Genomic DNA, 21,599 nt, shown 5'->3' on the forward strand with positions numbered 1-21,599 from the left:
CAAAATTGAATGAAAAAAAATTTTTTTTCATGCATTTTTTCCTTTGGCTCTTTCAGAGCTCATTTTTCAGGATAAAATAAATTATCACTTCAAAGCGTAAATTTTTGGCTGTTACAAATGCAACAACCAACTTAACCTCAAGCTCAGTTTATTCTAATTCAGATATTTCCCATCAGCATGTTGAAGTATTTTTAATCAGACTGCTCACAGTGAGTAATGAGTTGTGAGTAATATTCTTCCAATTTCTTCTACATTGTAAATAGCAAACTCTCCTGCCTCATCTCATGGTCAGACCAGGTGCATGGTTCACAGTCAGTGAAGAAAGCTGTTCACATAAGTTCACACATTTTATAACAGCACTACCGTTACAAAATTGCACAATTTTATTACAACCCAGCATCCAGTTAACGTATCACGTTCTTCATGAAGTGGATCAAAGCTAAGGGTTGATGACAGATGGTTTAATTGTTCTTCCTTTATAGTGCTTTCTTACTCTCTCCTCCTCAGTTCTTCAGTGGTGGCAACTTTCTTCAACTTCTAATTTGATAAACACAAACTCTAGACTTATAAAGAATGGAAACTGACCAGGTGAACTCAAAGCAGGAAGATTTCTTACAGTCCATCAATGAGTCATACAAAACCCCAAGACGAGGAAAAGCTCAAGTCAGTAGAGAGGTAAAAAATGAAGACAATGCTGGACCAGAAACAAGATGAAGTTCCTGACTTAAATCATCTATAGTTATGGGCTAGCCCCATACCTAGAGAAGAAGGATTAGTAAAACATGTCTAGAGAAGACAAAATTTTGCTTATACTGTATTCAGGTGCTTCCCTGGTGGTTCAGATGGTAAAGACTCTGTGCAATGCAGGAGACCTGGGTTGGATCCCTGGATTGGTAAGATCCCCTGGAGAAGGAAAAGGCAACACATTGCAGTATTCTTGCCTGGTGAATCCCCATAGACAGAGAAGCCTGGCGGGCTACAGTGCATGGGGTCACAAAGAGTCAGATACGACTGAGGGACTAACACTTTCACTTTCACACTCAAATGCAGATAGAAAAATGTATCCACATTCTTTTGTCTCTTCTTTCCTTCCTTTCTTTCTCCTTCCCTCCCTTCCTTTCCTTCTTCTTTTATTCCTATGAATCTGTTCTTCCTTACAAGTCTCCACTCTCCTGGATGCAGAGTCGGGTCCTAGAACATCAATCCAGTCCTCAGGCTTTCTGTGCCAGGTAACACTATCTCTTTCTCATACGTGCACAGTGTTTTAGATTTCTTCCCCTTCTTCCTGCTCTTCTCCACGATGCTGTTTAGTTTTCTGGGGGATGTGGAGGGAGGTGTTGAGAAAGAAGTTTAGACCCTCAGTCAGGTCCTTAAACAATCCTCCTTCCAGTATTTACAGCATTATGCTGTAATATCTCATTTACCTGGGCACTAACATCTTAGTATCTGTAGCTAGAATTGTTGACTGAAGAATGTCGGATCTGTTCTTCTTCATGAAATTGGGGGAGTCTATAGGACCTGGTGGACCACCCTGCTGCCTGGACCCTCACCTTGGCCCTCACTGATGCTAGACTCCTGAGATCCGACTGTAAATGCTTTCCTATCCCTGCTCTCACCTCCAAAGTCACTTTGCCCTTGACACAGCAAACTTGACACTACCCACCCCATCCCTCCTCAGGACATGCATGCATGCATGCGAAGTCGCTTCAGTTGTGTCCGACTCTGTGCGACCCTATGGACTGACTGTAGCCCCCCAGGCTCCGCTGCCCATGGGGATTCTCCAGGCAAGAATACTGGAGTGGATTGTCATGCCCTCCTCCAGGGGAACCTCCTCAGGACAGAGGGGAACAAATACCTGCTGTGACACACGGCAAAGAAACTTAGAAAGCCAGATCAAACGCTCCTTCTCTGCCCAAACACACAGCACAAACACTTTTATTTCAAGTTAGCTTTTTCCCCCAAACTGAGAAAGTCTGGAAGTTGTTCTCCCAGAGTTCAAAATGGCAAGGACAGAAGCATCTGTCTTTGACCTCAATCTGCTTAACATATTGGCCTCATTCTGGCCTGAAACAGGACTCAGAGCACACATCTCCAAGCCTGCTCCTCTCACTTCTAGTTCCTTCCTTCTTATAATCTTTGAGGAACAACATTCTCTGTACTATCACCTGTGCTGTCCACACTGCTTTGAGATTCACAGGTGATCAATTGCTTCTGTATTTTACCATCCTCCCTAGGCATGCCTCAGTGAACAGCCCTGAAATTGTGAAGTGTCAAGAAAGCATGATTTTAAAAGATAAAATTAAAGAGAATTTAAGATTTGCAAAGCATCATCCCTTATTCTATTTACCTGGGTTTACATATTGTTAACTAATAAGTCTGTATATAGTTTGGTCCTCAAACACTAGTTCCTTTTTGTCAAAGTCTCAAGTTCCAAAGCCAAATATGTAAATAACTGAAACAAATGAAATCAACCGATCATTCGGTAACTATAAAATAACTATGAAGTAACTGCTTAATATTTCATACACTATCAGAATCATAATGCAATAAAATACAAAGATGACTTTGAGATATAGAAACAGAAAAACAAGGAAATGGTGACTCATTAACAAAATAAGGAATATAATAAGAACTTCCTTGACAGAGAGAGGGCAAGAAGTTTACATTTGATTTTAGACATGATCAGTTCAACTTAACACAAAAAAATTAAAATCCATTTCTTAGAAGTACTTGAAGATTATTAAGCTGGAAAGTAACACAATATATTTTACATCTTTTAAAATGATCACTTCCAGATATCTATACTTTCAAAACAAGAACCCAGAAGATTTTGGTAAAGGAGTTTCAACAGACCGTCTTTTGAGACTTCTGGTTCCAACAGACCACCTCTTGAGACTGCTGGTTCTAAATGATGGATGTACCCTTAAGAGTAGATAAGAAGAGTAGGTACAGATTGAGGAAAGAAGGCAAAGGACAGATTCCCCCACCCCCACCCCCTCCTCCCAAGGGAATAGTAGCATCTGCTGGATGGACAAGGAGCATCTGACAGGAGCATCTGATGGACACGGGAGTTGTTCAGTCACTAAGTCGTGCCTGACTCTTTGTGACCCCAAGGACCATAGCACGCCAGACTTCCCTGACCGTCAAGGGAGAGGAGTTAACAAATGAAAAGTGGAAGAACAGGAAATGTTGTATCATAAAAGCCAAAGAAACAGAGAACTTTCAAGCATAAGAGCAGCCAGTAGGGTCAAATGCTTCTATGAGACAAAGACAAGGACAGAAAAATGTACCTCAGACTCAGTAATATGAAGGTCTTCAGTGGAGTAAAAGGCAGGCTGCAACAAGTTGAAGGTAAAGGAAGACCCATGTGGTAAAATGAAACCCACGGATTCAATCCCTGGGTCAGAAAGATCTCCTGGAGGAGGAAATGGCAGCCCACTCCAGTATTCTTGCCTGGGAAATCTCATGTTCCTTGAGGACCAAGAAGATCTTGGCAGGCTACAGTCCAGGGAATTGCAAAGAGTTGGACCCGACTGAGCACAAGACCAGACGAATTAGAATAGTACCAACAGAACTGATGATGTGGTGAGAAAAGCCTAAGATTCACCAAGTTCAAATGCCAGCTACCCAGCACTGAGGGTGGGTGATGCTGGACAAATGAGGTTATCTCAGTGAACCTCAACTTCCTCAACTGTAAAATGGGTTATCTTGAGGATTACATAAGATGACACATATACAATGTGGCACATTAGAGAAGTTCCATAAACATTTATTCATCCTGTTCTTTGGAAGCCACTAAGTGTTACACAAATTTTAAATGCTATCATTTTCATTTCTCTGATCCAATGCATCACGATGCCTCATTTCCTTGAGATACACATGGAAACACAAATCTCATTTCAAAAAATGTCTGATGCATGATAGCTGTTACGGGCAAAGAAGAGTAAAAAATGCTACAAAAATGTAAAACATACTATATTTTTATAATTATTATTAATACAGTACATTATTATTATACTTTGCTTTGCTTCATTACATTTTTCCTGAACCATGGGGGAAAAAATAACTTCTACAAAGCAATTCAATATTTAAACCAATCAGCTAAGAAATACCCCTATCCATTTCCACCTCCAGTGAGTCAGTTTCCAAGGAGAGAGGGGAGTTTTCAATCTCCTGCTGCTGCTTAATCACTTCAGTCATGTCTGACTCCGTGCAACCCTATGGACTGTAGCCTGCCAGGCTACTCTGTCCATGGATTCTTTAGTCAGGAGTACTGGAGTAGGTTGCTATGCCCTCTCTAGGGGATCTTCCCAACTCAGGGATCGAACCAGCATCTCTTAGGTCTCAAGAATTGACAGGTGGATTCTTTACCACTAGCGCCACCTGGGAAGCCCTTTCAATCTCCAGTTACATCTAATTGATGAGTCAGTTATCACAAAGTCTAAACAATTAGCTTTAAGTCTAATTAGCATAAAGCATCATTCTACCATGCCTGCTTCCAAGTCCTTCTTTCCACAAATATCCTGACAGGGTTCAGAGAGGCCATGTAAGAGAGGGGGTTCAGCACTCCTCCATTATATCTGAAAGATTTACACTATCTAGATACAGCCCACTTGTCATTAGCAAGTATTTCCAAGCAGAGTCCTTTGGGCAAAATTTATTCGTCAATGTAGGTACAAGTGTCATCACACATGTTTGAATTGCTTTATTACTTGGCAATTCTGAAAGATCTACATAATTCTGCAAGATCTACATAATTCTGCAAGATCTACAATTGACTGTGTACACAGCAGACTCAGGAATGGATGAAACTAATCCCATGAGAAAGCTCTTGCTCTGTATAAAAAAGAAAATAAAGTTTTTATAAGAGGGGGCAAGAACGGGTGATGAAAGTAGTTAACTCTTACTCTAGGTAAAATAATAGAGAAGATGCCAAAGGTAGGCAGTACTGGAAAACTAGCTCTATGTTTGTTACCTCCCCAACTCTACTCTGTGTTTTGCCGGGCTTGGTAAGTACTAGTATTTGAAATTTGCTTATTTTTAATTAATGAATACTTATGAAGTCCGCTTGTGCTATGCTGCGCTTAGTTGCTCAGCCCTGTCTGACTCTAACTCCATGGACTGTAGCCCACCAGGCTCCTCTGTCCATGGGGATTCTCCAGGCAAGAATACTGGAGTGGGTTGCCATGCCCTCCTCCAGGGCATCTTCCCAACCCAGGAATCAAATTGGGGTCTCCCGCATTGCAGGAGGATTCTTTATCTGCAGAACTATCAAGGAAGCCCATGAAGTCCCCTTAAGTGTCAGCAAATTTTTAAAACATCAATAACGTATTGTACCTCCTGTGTTTCTTCTCAAGGTGATCATTCAAAATCTCAGCCCTGGTCACACATTTGAATGACCCAGCAAAATTTTAAAAATACTGATGCAAGACGACCCCAGGGGCACAGTGGATAAGAATCCACCTGCCAATGCAGAGGACATGGGTTCAATCCCTGGCCCAGGAAGATTCCACATGTCATGGAACAACTAAGCCTGTGTGCCACAACTCCTGAGCCTGTGCTGTCAGCAAGAGAAGCCACTGCAATGAGAAGCCCGAGCACCGCAATGAAGAGTAGCCCCCTCTCGCCACAACTAGAGAAAGCCCAAGCAAAGCAACGAAGACCTAACACAGCCAAAAATAAATAAAATTTTTTAAAATGTTGATTCAGGGTCCCATCCTGGATCAATTATTAGTATCAGATGAGAGTGGGCTGCCATCAGTGTTTATTCACAGGTCCCCCAAGTCATTCTCTTGTGCAACCAGTGTTTTAAAAGCAACTGTGATATCCCCCTTCTCCAGTACTTCCAAAATAGCCTGCCCTTTTCACAAGTTCTGAAGAATGTGAAAATGAGGGGAAAAAATTCTTTCTGATGGGTTGGAGCAAGTAATTCCATCTTAGAATCTACCTTGCTGACAGGTGTGCTTCTTAGATAAAGACACCATGTTCTTCTGGAAGATATTGGAAAGGCCTTAGGGAATGTACCTGGATTCTTCAAAATGACTCACTTCACTTATAAAAAGATGTCAGTTTGTAGATGCATTTTAAGATCTGTCCATGTGGAAATACCACACAGTTCACCCTCAGAGGGCAACAGCTATGTCTGTAACTCTGTTTCTAGTCAGTGCAATTCTTTTACTAATTTTGAGTTTCTGCCTCTATAAAAATTATCCACAGACCTTTTTCCCCCAAATTACACAGTCCCACATGATCCCGCCCAGAGTCTCCAAAAATGAGAACCACTGGAGTTGTCTGTTGGGTTTTTGTTTTCAACACATCTCAGCTATTTAGCAGTCACGGGCTCCTCGCTTGAATATACAACTGATATATACACTCCTGGCCAAAAATGGTAGGCCCCGAGTTACGAAATGACTCTCCTTTGATTGGACTTTGGCACCCAGGAAGCCCAATTCTAAAGATAATACTGAGCAAAAACAAACAATAATTGTTCCCCAGTCCTTTGCAAATAAGTGTCTTCCAGGAACTCTCTGGCCATTCCACTCCGGGAGCTGTCTCGCTAGTGAAAATGTCTGCCGACCAGAGGTTCGCCTTTGTAATATGCATTCTAGAAATAAGTCTCCTGAGAGCGGGGCCCACTCCCAGGTGAGTCATTTTCTCTCTCTCTCTGGAATTTCCCTGCGGGCTTTGCCATTTCAGGGTCTGCTTCTATAGCAGCAAAGCAGGTAAAACTTTTTCACTCACATTAAGATATGGAACCAGAGAATCTAAACTTTGAAAAAGAATGAGAAAAAGCTCAGGTATGTCTTTCAGAGTTTTTCAGGAAACCTGCTGCCGTTTCCAGGGATTTCTTTTAAACAAAGTATTCAAATGTTAAGGCTGAGATAGTCTTCAAATACTGGACTGAAGAAGCAAAGCTGGTTTTTACTAGGATATAATAAACCTGGGTTTATCAGTTTCTAGGGGGCTTCCCTGGTGGCTCAGCGGTAAAGAATCTGCCTGCAATGCAGGAAATGCAGGTTTGAGCCCTGGGTTGGGAAAACCCCCTGGAGGAGAGCATGGCAACCCACTCCAGTATCCTTGCCTGGAGAATTCCATGGACAGAGGAGCCTGGTGGTCTAGTCCACTGGGTCGCAAACGACTAGCACATATGCACGCATCAGTATCTAGGGTCTGAGAAGTTATTTAAGGAAATAAATCTCTCCCTCACTCTGCCTCCATGTCTAACACTCTCAATAAGTGGCTACATCCTGCCTTTGCCTCCACACCAGGCAGAGGTTGGCCATTTTTCTTCTCTTCCTTGACATCCCAAGAGGTATCCAGAGGCACACATTTTGTCTTTAGGTTTAGGGGAGTGTTTTCTTCCATTCAGGAAGAATCACCATGGTGCAGACCTGTAGGCCAGGCTTCCAGCAAAGACACTTTCTCTTCTTTTGCTCTGATCCTAATTGGGAACAGGAAGCCCATTCCAAACCAATCCAGGAAATAAACCAACCAAACAAGATGTGCTTATTAACTACCTACGCTGTAATTCAGAATGGTTAGAGAACGCACAGTCCTGTGTCGTCTGATACAGCACGATCCCATCTGGTGACAGCATTAAAATATCCCACCCTTTGACAACACAGCCTGGGGAAATCAACTACACTGTCCATCTACCCAATGTGACTGTGACCTGTATTCAATTTCCCTTCGGTCATATGACTCAGTGGTGGTGTTCAGTCGCTCAGTCATGTCCAACTTTTTGCCGTCCCGTGAACTGTAGCCCACCAGACTCCTCTCTCCGTACGATTCTCCAGACAAGGATACTGGAGTGGATTGCCAGTTCCTTCTCCAAGGGATCTTCCTGACCCTGGAGGGATCTAACTCAGGTCTCCTGCATTGGCAAGTGGATTCTTTACCACTGAGCCACCTGGGAAGCCCATTTGACTCTCAGGTTCACCAACTTCCATGTGGGTGCTGGTGCCCATCTCAAGCACATCACTGCCTGCCTCCCAGTTGGCGTGGAGGCTACCATTCTGTCTGGGCCCCATCAGACATGCAGTGTTTGCTCACATGGCTGCATTGTCCAGGAGGGGACACACAGACACGCTACACAGACCAGCCCGGGCTTGGGTGAAGTGCTTCACCAGGCTTTCCTTCATCCCATCACTACCTCTTCCCATATTATCTAAGAAGCATTATTTGCATTTACTGGGCATCAGGTACAAAGGAGTTTGGAGAAGGCAGTTACTGAAAGTTGTTTTAGCCCTCTTGTACTGACCCTTTCTTAAGTTAAAAAATAATTTAAACAACCCACATTCCTTGATCGTGACTCCTGCTGATCAAGAATGAGAGGCCGCTGGGAAGGCTTCCATGGCTTTGAAGTTGGGATCCCGTAGGTTCTGGTCATGCCCTGCAGTTTCAGAGAGGACCAGAAAGACCCCTTGGCTGCCCCCCAGCTCTGAGCAGCTGCACCACTGGCTGGGGTTGGCCTGCAGTCACTCTCATTGCCATGCCCTCAGGAGGGTGGTAAGGCTGCCCCGTTCCGAACACCGTGCTCAGCCCTTTGATACAGGGTTGAAGTCAAACAGAGTGTTCAGACTGGTCATGGAGTGAGACACATAGTTCAGCCAAAGAAATGAATTTTGCAAGCAACTTTAAAGTACAAATTTGATCAGAACAGAGCAATCTTCTGGAGCCAGACTTTTCAAGCTCAAGTTGAGGTGCCATTACTTACTTACTAACCATATAACTCTGGCCAACTTTTCTGAACTGCTACTCAACCTCTGCATAGCTTGGTTCCTTCATCTGTAAGACGATGTGTGTGTGTGTGTGCACGCGCACACACGTGTGTGCTTAGTTATTCAGTCATGTCCGACTCTGCAACCGCATGGACTGTAGCCTGCCAGGATCCTCTGTCCATGGGGATTTTCCAGGCAAGAATATTGGAGTGGGTTGCCATGCCTTCCTACAGGGGATCTTCCCAACCCAGGGACCGAACTGCATCTCTTATGTCTCCTGCATTGGCAGGCAGGTTCTTTACCACTAGCACCACCTGGGAAGCCCCAGTGAAAATAATGGTTCTTATCTAATAAGGTTCGATGTAGACATTAAATCTTTATACCTATAATTGACTTACAATATCTGTGCGCAGCATGCTGTAAGAACTCAATAAATGTGAAGTGTTCCTTCAAGTAATAACCTTGGTATTCCTTTCACTTCAATATGCTTTCTGGTTTAGGAGAGGAGGGGAGGAACTTCAGCCTTCAGGGGAGAGACACTGCAAGTGAAGCAGTCTCTGAAGCGATTGCTATTGCAACTGGTGAACCATTGGGGATTTTCAGTGATCATTTGTTTGCAAACACGATCGTGCCTATGAGACTAGGTCATGGCACATCATCTCTTGTGACTCCCAAGGTAGACGAGAAATATTAAAAAAAAAAAAAACCCTGTACAATAGTATAACAGCTCACAATGTAGGTTCCAGAGCCAGGCAGCTTGAGTTTGAGGTTCACAGTGTACTAGCTATGTGACCCTCGGCAAATTCCTTAACTTCTCTAAACCTGTTCCTAGCACCTGCACAAGGGAAATTACAACGTGACCTGTGAGAAAGCCAAGATAACAAATGCAATGTGCCTAGCACAGTGACCAGCACACAGTGAGAGTGCTATGAGTATAGCTATTGTTAGTTTCTTCCTTTTCATTTGTAAAAAACAAAATATTTACATGGTTCAAAGAGCAAATGGAGAAGGAAATGGCAACCCACTCCACTATTCTTGCCTAGAGAATCCCTTGGACACAGGAGCCTGGTGGGCTGCTGTCCATGGGGTCGCACAGAGTCAGACATGACTGAAGCAACTTAGCAGCAGCAGCAGCAGCAAAGATCAAAAAATTAACAAATAAACACTGAAAAGTTTTCATGAGATTTGTGTTACATGTAAAGTACTTAGAACACACCCTGCCTCACCTCACATTTTCCCAACAGGGAAACACCTTTTTAGTTTCCTGTGTGTGCTTCCAGTATGTCTTTGCATGGATTAAAGCATAGAACCAACTATAATCTTACTCTCTCCCTTTCTTTCATAAAAGGTATTATATCATATACACTATCTTGTACTTTGCTTTTCTTCTTTTTCATTTTGCAATATATCCTGGAGACTTTTCTGTGTCAGTCAAAAGGAACTTCCTCCTCTCACAAATGATTAATTTTCCATTGTATGGATATACAGTTCAGAGAACTTGTATATTATTGACCAATACTTGGGTTGTTTCCAACTTTGTATTATTAATATAAGCCGTGTTGCAATGAATATCCTTATTCATATAGCATTTTGAAAATGGATAATTGTACCTGAGGATTAATTCCCAGAAGTGGTATTAATATATCACTGGGTCAAAAGGTTTTGCTTCAAGATTTTGTTGAAATTGCCACACAGTCCCATGGGTAGGTATTATTTTGCACTTTTGTCAGCTGAGTATAAAAGTACTTGTTTTTCTGAAGCTTTGCTCTAGGCCAAGTTTTATATTTGCAGAACTCATAGGTAAAAAAAAAAAAATAGTATCTTTGAATAGAATTAATTTGCCTTTCTCTTCATCAGGCTATACATCTTTCCATATGTTTAAAGGCTATATGTATGGATTGTTTCGTTTTGCATGAACTATCTATATTCTTTGCCCATTTTTCAGTTGAGTCTCTTAGAGATTTCTATGATGACTTTATATATTAGTTATCCTTTATCTCTTGTATGAATAATAAACATCTTTCCCAGTTTTGTCATTCATCTTTTGGCTGTTTATGTGGCATGTTTCTAGTTGTCATATTTACTTTATTCTTCATTTTTCTAACAGTTAAGAAATTCTAGACTGGGAGTTAGGAATCCAGAGGGTAGCTGGGTATGGCACTTCTGGAGATAAATTGCCTGGGTTTGAATCCCAGCTCTGCCACCAAGAAGCTGCTATGTAACCTGAGAAAAATTACTCATTGTTACTGTGGCTTAGTTTGTCATCTTTCAAGTATGATGATACTAGTAGAAGATCTCTCACAAGGCTGATGTAAAAATTAAATGAGATAATGAATGTAAAACTTAGAAGAGACTCTGACATAAACTAAGCACTCATAAAAGTTAGCAATTATCATTCAATTTATTTTAAAACTTAGCAATCTGGAAAAATATCCAAACACTCATTAATAGAAAATTTAGGCCTAACTATTAAATTGAAAATATCCAGGGAATTTCCTTGTCATCCAGTGGTTAGGAGTTATTGCTTTCACTGCAGGGGTTGTGGGATTAATTCCTAGTTGGGTCACTAAGATCCCATAGACCATGCAGCACAGCCAAAAAAAATAAAGTGGAAAATATCCAAAATCTCCTTGTTTGGTTGTATCTATCTGTGTTTTTAATATCCATATTTAATACAAGTTAGTAGATATTTGTTTATGAATGATTCTTGGCCAAGTATGGTCTTTTATTTATTCACCCATTTAACACAGGAGATATTTTTTGAGTTTGCAACGTGGGCCAGGTGTTGCTTTGGGAGATATAGTGTAATACAGAGCCAGTTACTGAGGTCTCTGCCCTCAGTGAGGTTACAGTCTAGTGAGGAATATCAACAAGTAAATGGCAAGAGCCATTCAGCCAAATTCTCTGAGGCCCACAATGCTAAAGGCGACACGTTCCCTGCACCTAACCGGTCACTTGTACACTGGCTTCATCAGCTCCAGCCTCACTAAAAACTGCTCCTTTAATTCTGCCCCCTCTTCGACATCAACAGTATCTCCCTTTGTACAAAATCATTCCCATGAGCTTTCAGACATATTGTAACATTTCCTTTAAATGTTGTCTCAGTCCTCAGCCTTATTCCAGAGACAGCCACTCACTTCCAGCCTCATGGTGAGAAATGTCATCTAACCTATATTCTGACAACTCTCAAGTTTATGTTTAGGGTACAGATCTCTTTCCTGAGCCCAATGTCCAGTTACTTAGTCAACATCTCTCCTTGAAAATATCGCAAGCATCCCAAACTAAACATGTCTAGAACAGACTTAATGATTTCTCCACCCATCCCCACCCAACCTGCACCACTACTCACCGAGTCATGTTGTCTGTGTTGTGTGATCTCAGTCACTCAGTCATGTCCTACTGTTCGCAACCTCATGGACTATAGCCCACCAGGCTCCTCTGTCCGAGGAATTTTCCAGGCAAGAATATTGAAACGGTCTGCCATTTCCTACTCCAAGGGATCTTCCCAACCCAGGGATCGAACTCTCATCTCTTATGTCTCCTGCATTGGCAGATAGAGTCTTTACCTCTGTGCCACCTGGGAAGCCCTACTCACCGAGTTACTAAGTCAAAACCTGGGAACCATACTTGATTCCTCTATTAGTGTCATTGCTACATGCAATGTAACTGCAGTTCTGGTTGGTATTACCTTTAAAATATGCCTCAAATTTCCTAAAAAACTGGAAATAGAACTGCCATATGACCCAGCAATACCACTTCTGGGCATACACACTGAGGAAACCAGATCTGAAAGAGACACATGCACCCCAATGTTCATTGCAGCACTGTTTATAATAGCCAGGACATGGAAGCAACCTAGATGCCCATCAGCAGATGAATGGATAAGGAAGCTGTGGTACATATACACCATGGAATATTACTCAGCCGTTAAAAAGAATTCATTTGAACCAGTTCTAATGAGATGGATGAAACTGGAGCCCATTATACAGAGTGAAGTAAGCCAGAAAGATATAGAACATTAGAGCATACTAACACATATATATGGAATGTAGAAAGATGGTAATGACAACCCTATATGCAAAACAGAAAAAGAGACACAGAAGTACAGAACAGACTTTTGAACTCTGTGGGAGAAGGTGAGGGTGGGATGTTTCGAAAGAACAGCATGTATATTATCTATGGTGAAACAGATCACCAGCCCATGTGGGATGCATGAGACAAGTGCTCGGGCCTGGTGCACTGGGAAGACCCAGAGGAATCAGGTGGAGAGGGAGGTGGGAGGGCGGATCGGGATGGGGAATACGTGTAAATCTATGGCTGATACATATCAATGTATGACAAAACCCACTGAAAAAATAAATAAATAAATAAAGGGGAAAAAAAAATATGCCTCAAGTCTGCCCACTTCTCGCTGTCTCTACTGTGACCACATTAGCTCAAATCACTATCCTTTCTGCCCTGCATCCACTCTTGTTCACTCTGCAGTAGTCAACTACCCATCCAACAACCAGGGAAATCTTTTGAAAACACAAATTTGAGTGTTGTTACTGTTCTCATATTCCTCTAAGGACTCCCATCAAGCTGAGGATCAAATCCAACTTCCTCATCACAGCCAGCAAGCCATGAGCTGCTTCTGCCTGCTTCTCCAGATGCATCCCACTATCCTTTGTGGTCACTCTGCCCCCATTTGCTGTACCTCCAACATACCATCTCAGGCCCCTTGCACTTACTCCTTTAGCGTAGAACACTCCTTCTAGACCCTCACATACCTTCTCTCTGAATTCATTCAGGTCTTTAAACAAATAGCATCTCTTGTTCTTGTCATTTTTTTCTTTACTGTGTAACAAATCATTACAAAACAGGAGCTTTAAACCATACCAATTATTTCTTTGACTTGAATTCGGGGTTGGATTGGCTCAGTTGAGTGGTTGTCGTGGATCTCTCATATGGATGTAGGCAAATGTGGTTGGGTCTGGGGTCATCATGACAACTTCACTCACGTTTGTCACTTGAGCTGGGAAGACCCAAACAGCTGGGGGACTGGAGCAATTGATTCTCCTTAGGAATCTCTTGTGTGTGTGTACGCACATGCGTGTGTACTTTCCACATGGTGGGCTTAGGATAGCTGGCTTCATACATATTGGTAAAAAGGCTCCCAGGCCAGTGTCTTTAGATAAACCAGCAGACCTTGCATGAGCTTCTCTAACCTAGCCTTAAAAGTCATGCAGGCTCACTTCCCCTGTGTTCTACTCATCAAAGGCATTGACAAAGACACCACCAGCTTCAAAAGGGGTCACATAGATCCCATCTTTGATAGTCTTAACATGAAACAATTTGTGAATGTATTTGTAAAGCACCACCACGGACAGAGGAGCCTGGCGGGCTACAGTCCACGGGGTCACAAAGAGTCAGACATGACTGAGTGACTGACACCTTCTCTGAGAGGGCTCAATCACCACCCTCTACAAGAAACCCCCACCTCCACTCCAGCCTATGGCACTTTTTGTCCTCTTACCCTGGTTTCTTTTCCCTCACAGCTCACATCTCTTAACTGATATTGCATATTGCATTTTTAGTACACTCTTTTATTGTATCTCACCCACTGGAACATAGGCTCCATGATGGTCAAGACGTTATCTTGTGGCCCCAGTCACCAGGACAATTCATGACACAGAGCAGATCCTCCATAAATATCACTGCATGTTGGCTCATTGGGAGTACATGAGAGAAAACTCTTAACTAAGACTTGGGAAACCAGGAGGTGACATGAAATTTTAGAGTAGTGACCACTGCTGTTATATTTTTTCTTCATCCTGATGAACTACAGGAACTAAACAAGCTGGAGGATCCATGGGTTAGGAATGCAGTCCTGTTAGTTTATATTTCTTCACTCAAAGGAACCACATTGTCTTATTTATTGACAAAAGGATTCCTTGCTACAGCAGGTGTTTTCCTGCCTGGGACCACCACCAAGTGTCCTGGGGTGTGAACTACTCTCCTGAGGTTTTCCTTTTCTGAATCTGGTAACCTCTCTTCATGGCAGGGAGATGCAACCGGGTGTACATCAGTGTCTGTTCATTTAATGCATTTCTGGTCCAGATTTAGACCCCCTGCCAAGTTGATGTACATCTCTTTGATCTAGGAAATGTCTTTCATGCTGAGATTGAAGCACTTGGAAGCAGGCTTTACTTGATAAACAGATTTCATCTAAGAATCCAGAAAGTGCATTATAAATACCTCTCCACTCAGCCTAATGGCTCAGCAGGGTGAAAGGCAGGTGGTAGGCTTTGCACAGACACAGTCTTTGTACTACAAAAGATTGTCTGTCTAGTGAGTTAAAGGGTCTGGGGAGGGAGTACTGGGCACAAAAGGATCTATCCAAGATTACTCATCTTCTTTCTTAATATTTATAGAGTGCTTTCATTTCAATAACACATTCCTCTTGCATAATCTGTATTTCCTCCTAATAATTCCCTCAAGCCCTACTTTTATTTTGCCTCTAAATATCCAGGTAACTGCTGCAGTGAAGGCAAAACATTCAGGTGTTCACACATTTTTTAGTAATTTTCAGTTTTGTTTAATTTGACAACATTTATATTGGGTTGGCCAAAAAGTTCATTTGGGTGTGAACTTCATGGCTAACCTGAATATAAGCTTTAAAAATACATCCAGGCAAGAACTAGACTGCCTAATTGCTGACCTTTACCTGGAGCTTCTATATTTAAAAAATAAATATATTTTTATTAACTTAATGAGTCTCTAAATGTCTAACAATCACCAGACTATTACACCCATAAATTGTGGAATAAGATATGATTCTTTAGATTATTTCAAAGAGGATTTTAGGTGGGGAGAAAAGATAGCCTAAGAGAGGAAGTAAAAGTGTAGTTGTGGCTCAGTGGTAAAGAATACAATTGCCAATGCAGGAGATGAGGGTTAGATCCCTGGGTGGGGAAAATCCTCTGAAGAAGGAAATGGCAACCCACTCCAGTATTCTTGCCTGGAGAATCCCACAGACAGAGGAGCCTGGCGAGCTATAGTCCATGGGTTCACAAAAGAGCTGGGCATGACTTAGCGATTAAATAACAGCAAGAGAGAGTGGCGAGACAGAGATTCTTAACCCAGTTCTGCTACTAATTGTCAAACTTTGAATAAGCAGAATAATTTTCTGTTTTTAGTTTCCTGTCTGTAAAATATAACTGATAACACCTTAGAATTTATCCTCAGTGGTAAAACAAAGGTTTTTTGAGAAAATAAGCTTTGGAAATTGTCTAGAAAAAGTAGTGGAAAACATATCTTTTTAATTAAAAAACTTTTATTGAGTGTTATGGGCTAAACTGTGTCCCTTCAAAATTTATATGTTGAAATTCTAACTCCCAGTACCTCAGAATGTGACTGCATTGGGGGTCGTTAGGGCAGACCTTAATCCATTATAACTGGTGTCCTTATAAGAAGAGTGACTGTGAACACACAAAGGTACCAAGGAAAGATCAAATGAAGACACAGGAAGAAGACTTTCACCTACAAAGCAAGGAGAATTCAACACTGCAGACACCTGTACATTTCTGTTGTTTAAGCCTGTGTACTTTGCTACGGTGGTCCTAGCAAACTAAAAAAATACACTGAGCCTGATATTTAGAGGGGTGTAAGTCCTTCCGAGGCAAGAGTGGGATCTGTGAAGACCTACCTATGGGACCAGGTTGGATCATTCAGAGGATGAATTGAAATCACGGTCTAAGAGGGCAATAAAAGATCAAAGGCAAAGATCTGGTGCTCTGTTCTAAGTCCAAGTGTGAGTCAATTAGTGTGCGCATTGTTAATGTGGGACTACTCTTAATGTGAAGGATGTTAGAGAAACTTCTATAGTTAATGCCAGTATCACGGGGGCAGGGTCCTAGTCACTGATGTGTGACATCACGAACAGTCTTTCTGGTTGGTCCCCAGTACTGACTGCACTCTAGGCTTGCCAAACAAAGGACTGTAAGTCACTCTACAGTATTTGCACTGAGTTTTACCTTCCATTCATAATCCCAAAGTCTGTACCATACTCTCCGAACTAGTTATTCTTTGAAGTTGGTCTCAATGGCAGGTGAGAAAGATTAAGGTGTCATGTTGTTCAGTCTCCCAGTTGTGTCTGACTCTTTGTGTCCCATGGATTGCAACATGCCAGTCCTCCCTGTCCCTCACCATCCCCTGAAGTTGGCCCAAGTTGATGTCCATTTTATCCATGATGCCACCCAGCCATCTCATCCTCTGATGCCCTCTTCTCCTTCTGCCCTCAGTCTTTCCCAGCATCAGGGATTTTTCCAACGAGTCAGCTGTTCGCATCTGATGACCAAAATACTGGAGCTTCAGCTTCAGCATCATCCCTTCCAACAAGTATTCAGGGTTGATTTTCCCTTAAGATTGACTGGTTTGGTCTCCTTTCTGTCCAAGGGACTTTCAGGAGTCTTCTCCAGCACCACAGTTGGAAGGTATCAATTCTTTGGTGCTTTGCCTTCTTTACGGCACAGCTCTCACAACCATACGTGACCACTGGGAAGACCAGAGCCTTGACTACATGGACCTTTGTCAGCAGAGTGATGCCTCTGTTTTTCAACACACTGTCTAGGTTTGTCATCGCTTTCCTGTCAAGAAGCAATAGCCTTTTGATTTCATGGCTGCAGTTACCATCTGCAGTGATTTTAGAGCCCAAGAAGAGGAAATTTGTCACAACTTCCACCTTCTCCCCTTCTATTTGCCATGAAGTAATAGGGCTGGATGCCACGATCTTAGTTTTTTCAATATTTAGCTTTAAACCAACTGTTTCACTCTCCTCCTTCACCCTCATCAGGAGGCAATTTAGTTCCTCTTCACTTTCTACCATTAGAGTGGTAGCATCCACATATCTGAGGTTGTTGATATTTCTCCCGCTTATCTTATTTGCAGCTTGTAATTCATCCAGCCTGGCATTTCTCGTGATGTGCTCAAAATATTGGTTAAACCAACAGGGTGACAGCAGACAGCCCTGTCGTACTCCTTTCTCAATTTTGAACCAATCAGTTTTTCCACCCAGGGTTCTAACTGTTGCTTCTTGACCCGCATACAGGTTTCTCAGGAGACAGGTAAGATAGTCTGGTATTCCCATCTCTTTAAGAGCTTTCCACCATTTGTTATGATCCACATAGTCAAAAACTTTAGCATAGTGGATGAAGAAGAAATGGATGTTTTTCTGGAATTCCCTTGCTTTCTCTATGATCCAGCAAATGTTGGCAACTTGATCCCTGGTTCCTCTGCCTTTTTTAAACCCAGTTTGGACATCTGGAAGTTCTTGGTTCACATAACGCTGAAATCTAGCATGCCAGATTTTAAGCAAGACCTTACTAGCATGGAAGATGAGTGCAATTGTCCGATAGTTAGAACATTCTTTAGTACTACCCTTCTTTGAATTGGGATGAGGATTAAACTTTTCCAGTACAGTGGCCACTGCTGGGTCTTTCAGATTTACTGACATATTGGGTGCATAATGTGTCATACCACTGGTATATTTAGGGTGTTATTTCTAAAACCAAGGAATTAATCTCTTCAGGGAAGACACTGAAACAAAATGCTAACATGATATTCTAAAAAGTGATAAATACAAAAAAGACAGGAACAAATAATCCAGTTGATGGCAGCAGGCCTAACTAATACTAGAAAAGCTAGATTTGTAGATTACAAAGATCCATAAGTACATTAGTAGGTAAAGCCTAGAATAATTCCTGAAACCGGTAATAAACCAGTGCAGTGACTCAGGTCAGTGGTGATCTCAAGCTTGGCTTATGCAATGTAATGGACACCCCCTTACACCCCTGATTTCACAGATATCCACCAGATGGTGCCAAGCTGTTTTTGTCAACTTCACGTGAATATGAGAATAACCTGGGATATACTTTTTTTTTTTTTATTAGTTGGAGGCTAATTACTTCACAACATTTCAGTGGGTTTTGTCATACACTGACATGAATCAGCCGTGGAGTTACATGTATTCCCCATCCCGATCCCCCCTCCCACCTCCCTCTCCACCCGATTCCTCTGGGTCTTCCCAGTGCACCAGGCCCGAGCACTTGTCTCATGCATCCCACATGGGCTGGTGATCTGTTTCACCATAGATAATATACATGCTGTTCTTTCGAAACATCCCACCCTCACCTTCTCCCACAGAGTCCAAAAGTCTGTTCTGTATTTCTGTGTCTCTTTTTCTGTTTTGCATATAGGGTTATCGTTACTATCTTTCTACATTCCATATATATGTGTTAGTATGCTCTAATGTTCTTTATCTTTCTGGCTTACTTCACTCTGTATAATGGGCTCCAGTTTCATCCATCTCATTAGAACTGGTTCAAATGAATTCTTTTTAACAGCTGAGTAATATTCCATGGTGTATATGTACCACAGCTTCCTTATCCATTCTTCTGCTGATGGGCATCTAGGTTGCTTCCATGTCCTGGCTATTATAAACAGTGCTGCGATGAACACTGGGGTGCACGTGTCTCTTTCAGATCTGGTTTCCTCAGTGTGTATGCCCAGAAGTGGGATTGCTGGGTCATATGGCAGTTCTATTTCCAGTTTTTTAAGAAATCTCCACACTGTTCTCCATAGTGGCTGTACTAGTTTGCATCCCCACCAACAGTGTAAGAGGGTTCCCTTTTCTCCACACCCTCTCCAGCATTTATTGCTTGTAGACTTTTGGATAGCAGCCATCCTGACTGGCGTGTAATGGTACCTCATTGTGGTTTTGATTTGCATTTCTCTGATAATGAGTGATGTTGAGCATCTTTTCATGTATTTGTTAGCCATCTGTATGTCTTCTTTGGAGAAATGTCTGTTTAGTTCTTTGGCCCATTTTTTGATTGGGTCATTTATTTTTCTGGAATTGAGCTTCAGGAGTTGCTTGTATATTTTTGAGATTAATCCTTTGTCTGTTTCTTCATTTGCTATTATTTTCTCCCAATCTAAGGGCTGTCTTTTCACCTTACTTATAGTTTCCTTTGTTGTGCAAAAACTTTTAAGTTTCATTAGGTCCCATTTGTTTATTTTTGCTTTTATTTCCATTACTCTGGGAGGTGGGTCATAGAGGATCTTGCTGTGATTTATGTCGGAGAGTGTTTTGCCTATGTTCTCCTCTAGGAGTTTTATAGTTTCTGGTCTTACATTTAGATCTTTAATCCATTTTGAGTTTATTTTTGTGTATGGTGTTAGTATGGGATATACTTTTAAAAAACATTGGTGCCAAAAAAAAAAAAATTGGTGCCTGAAGCCCATCTAAGGCATCATTAGAAAGGAACCCCATCTTTAGAAATTGATGCCTTAATTAATGTGGAATAGGGGATTATAATTTTACAATTCCTGTTTTCACTATTGGAGGATTATGATATGCAATCAGTAGTGAGACCTTCCTGTTTCTCTAACTCATAAATGTGCATCCACCATTGACTCTTGATTAAGGCTGGATTTAGTTTAATGGAAAAGTTCTAGCAGAGAATTTTTCAGCCACATGGTCTTAGATAGATGTAAATATTCAAACTTCTGTGAAATCAGGTTCTTTAAGGAGTTTTGGCAGCTTGTCTTAAATGTTTTTACCCTGTACTTTTAGAAGACTGAAGCTTATCAAGTGTCCTGATTTTCTGGATGATATAGGGAAAGGTCAGTCTTACAAAAATGGTATTGTCAGTCATGAAGTTTGCTGAATGACAAGCAAGTCTTGTAAGAATATAATATAAGTGGTTCACCAGGAGATTAGAGTCTAGAGGAACACAGACCTGGGTCTGTCGTAGACCACAAGATCAAGAACTTTCTTCTTCTTCATGTACTTATTCATTTATTCATTCATAAAACATTTGCTGAGCACCTATTGTGTTCCAGACACTTGATATGCAAGCTGAGCAAGATTGAGAATTTCCTTAGCTCACTGATGTTTTTATCTAGGCCATAAGTTCTGTTAGTTGGAGGATCATGGTTTCTGTTTTATTTTGTTTGGTTGTTTTGCATACCATTGTATCCTTAAAGCCTAGCAAATAGTTGACAATACATATTTGATGAATGAATATATAAGTGAATAGATAAATTGATTAGATGAAATATGTCATTGCAAAGGCACTTATGATACAGGGAAGAACAATGAGTATGTACATGGAAAAGTAAATTACATGAAGGGTTAGGGGAAGTTCTCTGGGGAAAAAGCTATGTTGAAAGTAAGATCAGTGTGGTGAAGAGGAAAGAGTAGATTTAAAGGCCTAAAGATGTAAGAAAATGTGCTTATCTTGGGCATTTCAAGTTCAGTGTGGCTAGAGGGAAAAGTGAAGTTGAAGAATTAGAAAGAAGATGGGCCGTGTAGAGTACTCTAAACTACATGTCTTAGTTTCCTATTACAGTTATAGCAAACGACCACATACTAGTGGCTTAAAACAACATAGATTTATTATCTTACAGTTGTATAGGTCAGAAGTCTGAATCAGGTCTCACTGGGCTAAAATCAAGGCTCTGGTGGGGCTAGAATCCGCTCTAGAGACTCATGGGGAGAATCTATATCCCTGCATCTTCCAGCTTCCAGGGGCTGCTTGCATTCCTTGGTGAAACTCCTATCTTCAGATCCAGCAACAGTGGGTGGAGTCCTTCTTCATGCTTTGAATTTTTCCTGCCACTCAGACTGCATATCTCTCTGAACCACTCTTCTGCTTTTAAGAGCTCACATGATTAGAATGGGCTCATACAGATTAAATACATAATAATCTCCTCTTAATCACATGCTCAGAGTTTTGCCATGTGAAGTAACATATTCGCTGATTCTGGGTATTAAGACATAGATGTCTTTGGGGTTGTTACTCTGCCTACTGTATCATGTCAAGAAATTCAGACTTT

At 41.6% G+C, this 21,599-nt stretch overlaps 1 protein-coding gene across 5 annotated transcripts in view; it reads left to right on the forward strand.

Annotated features, from left to right (window-relative positions):
• Positions 1 to 6,483: 6,483 nt before the first annotated feature.
• The window catches only part of C9 (complement C9), a 64,471-nt gene continuing 49,355 nt past the window's right edge, over positions 6,484 to 21,599 (forward strand). For all 5 annotated transcript variants that reach the window (XR_009690573.1, XR_009690572.1, XR_009690574.1 and 2 more), the window contains exon 1: positions 6,484 to 6,642. Coding sequence is in view for 2 of the 5 variants with exons in the window: in XM_061129896.1 (XP_060985879.1) it covers positions 6,566 to 6,642 (77 nt within the window). In the remaining 3 variants the exon portion in view is untranslated. The remainder of the gene's footprint in view (positions 6,643 to 21,599) is intronic.

The sequence above is a fragment of the Dama dama genome, chromosome 25 (assembly GCF_033118175.1).
Source record: "Dama dama isolate Ldn47 chromosome 25, ASM3311817v1, whole genome shotgun sequence".
NCBI lineage: Eukaryota > Metazoa > Chordata > Mammalia > Artiodactyla > Cervidae > Dama > Dama dama.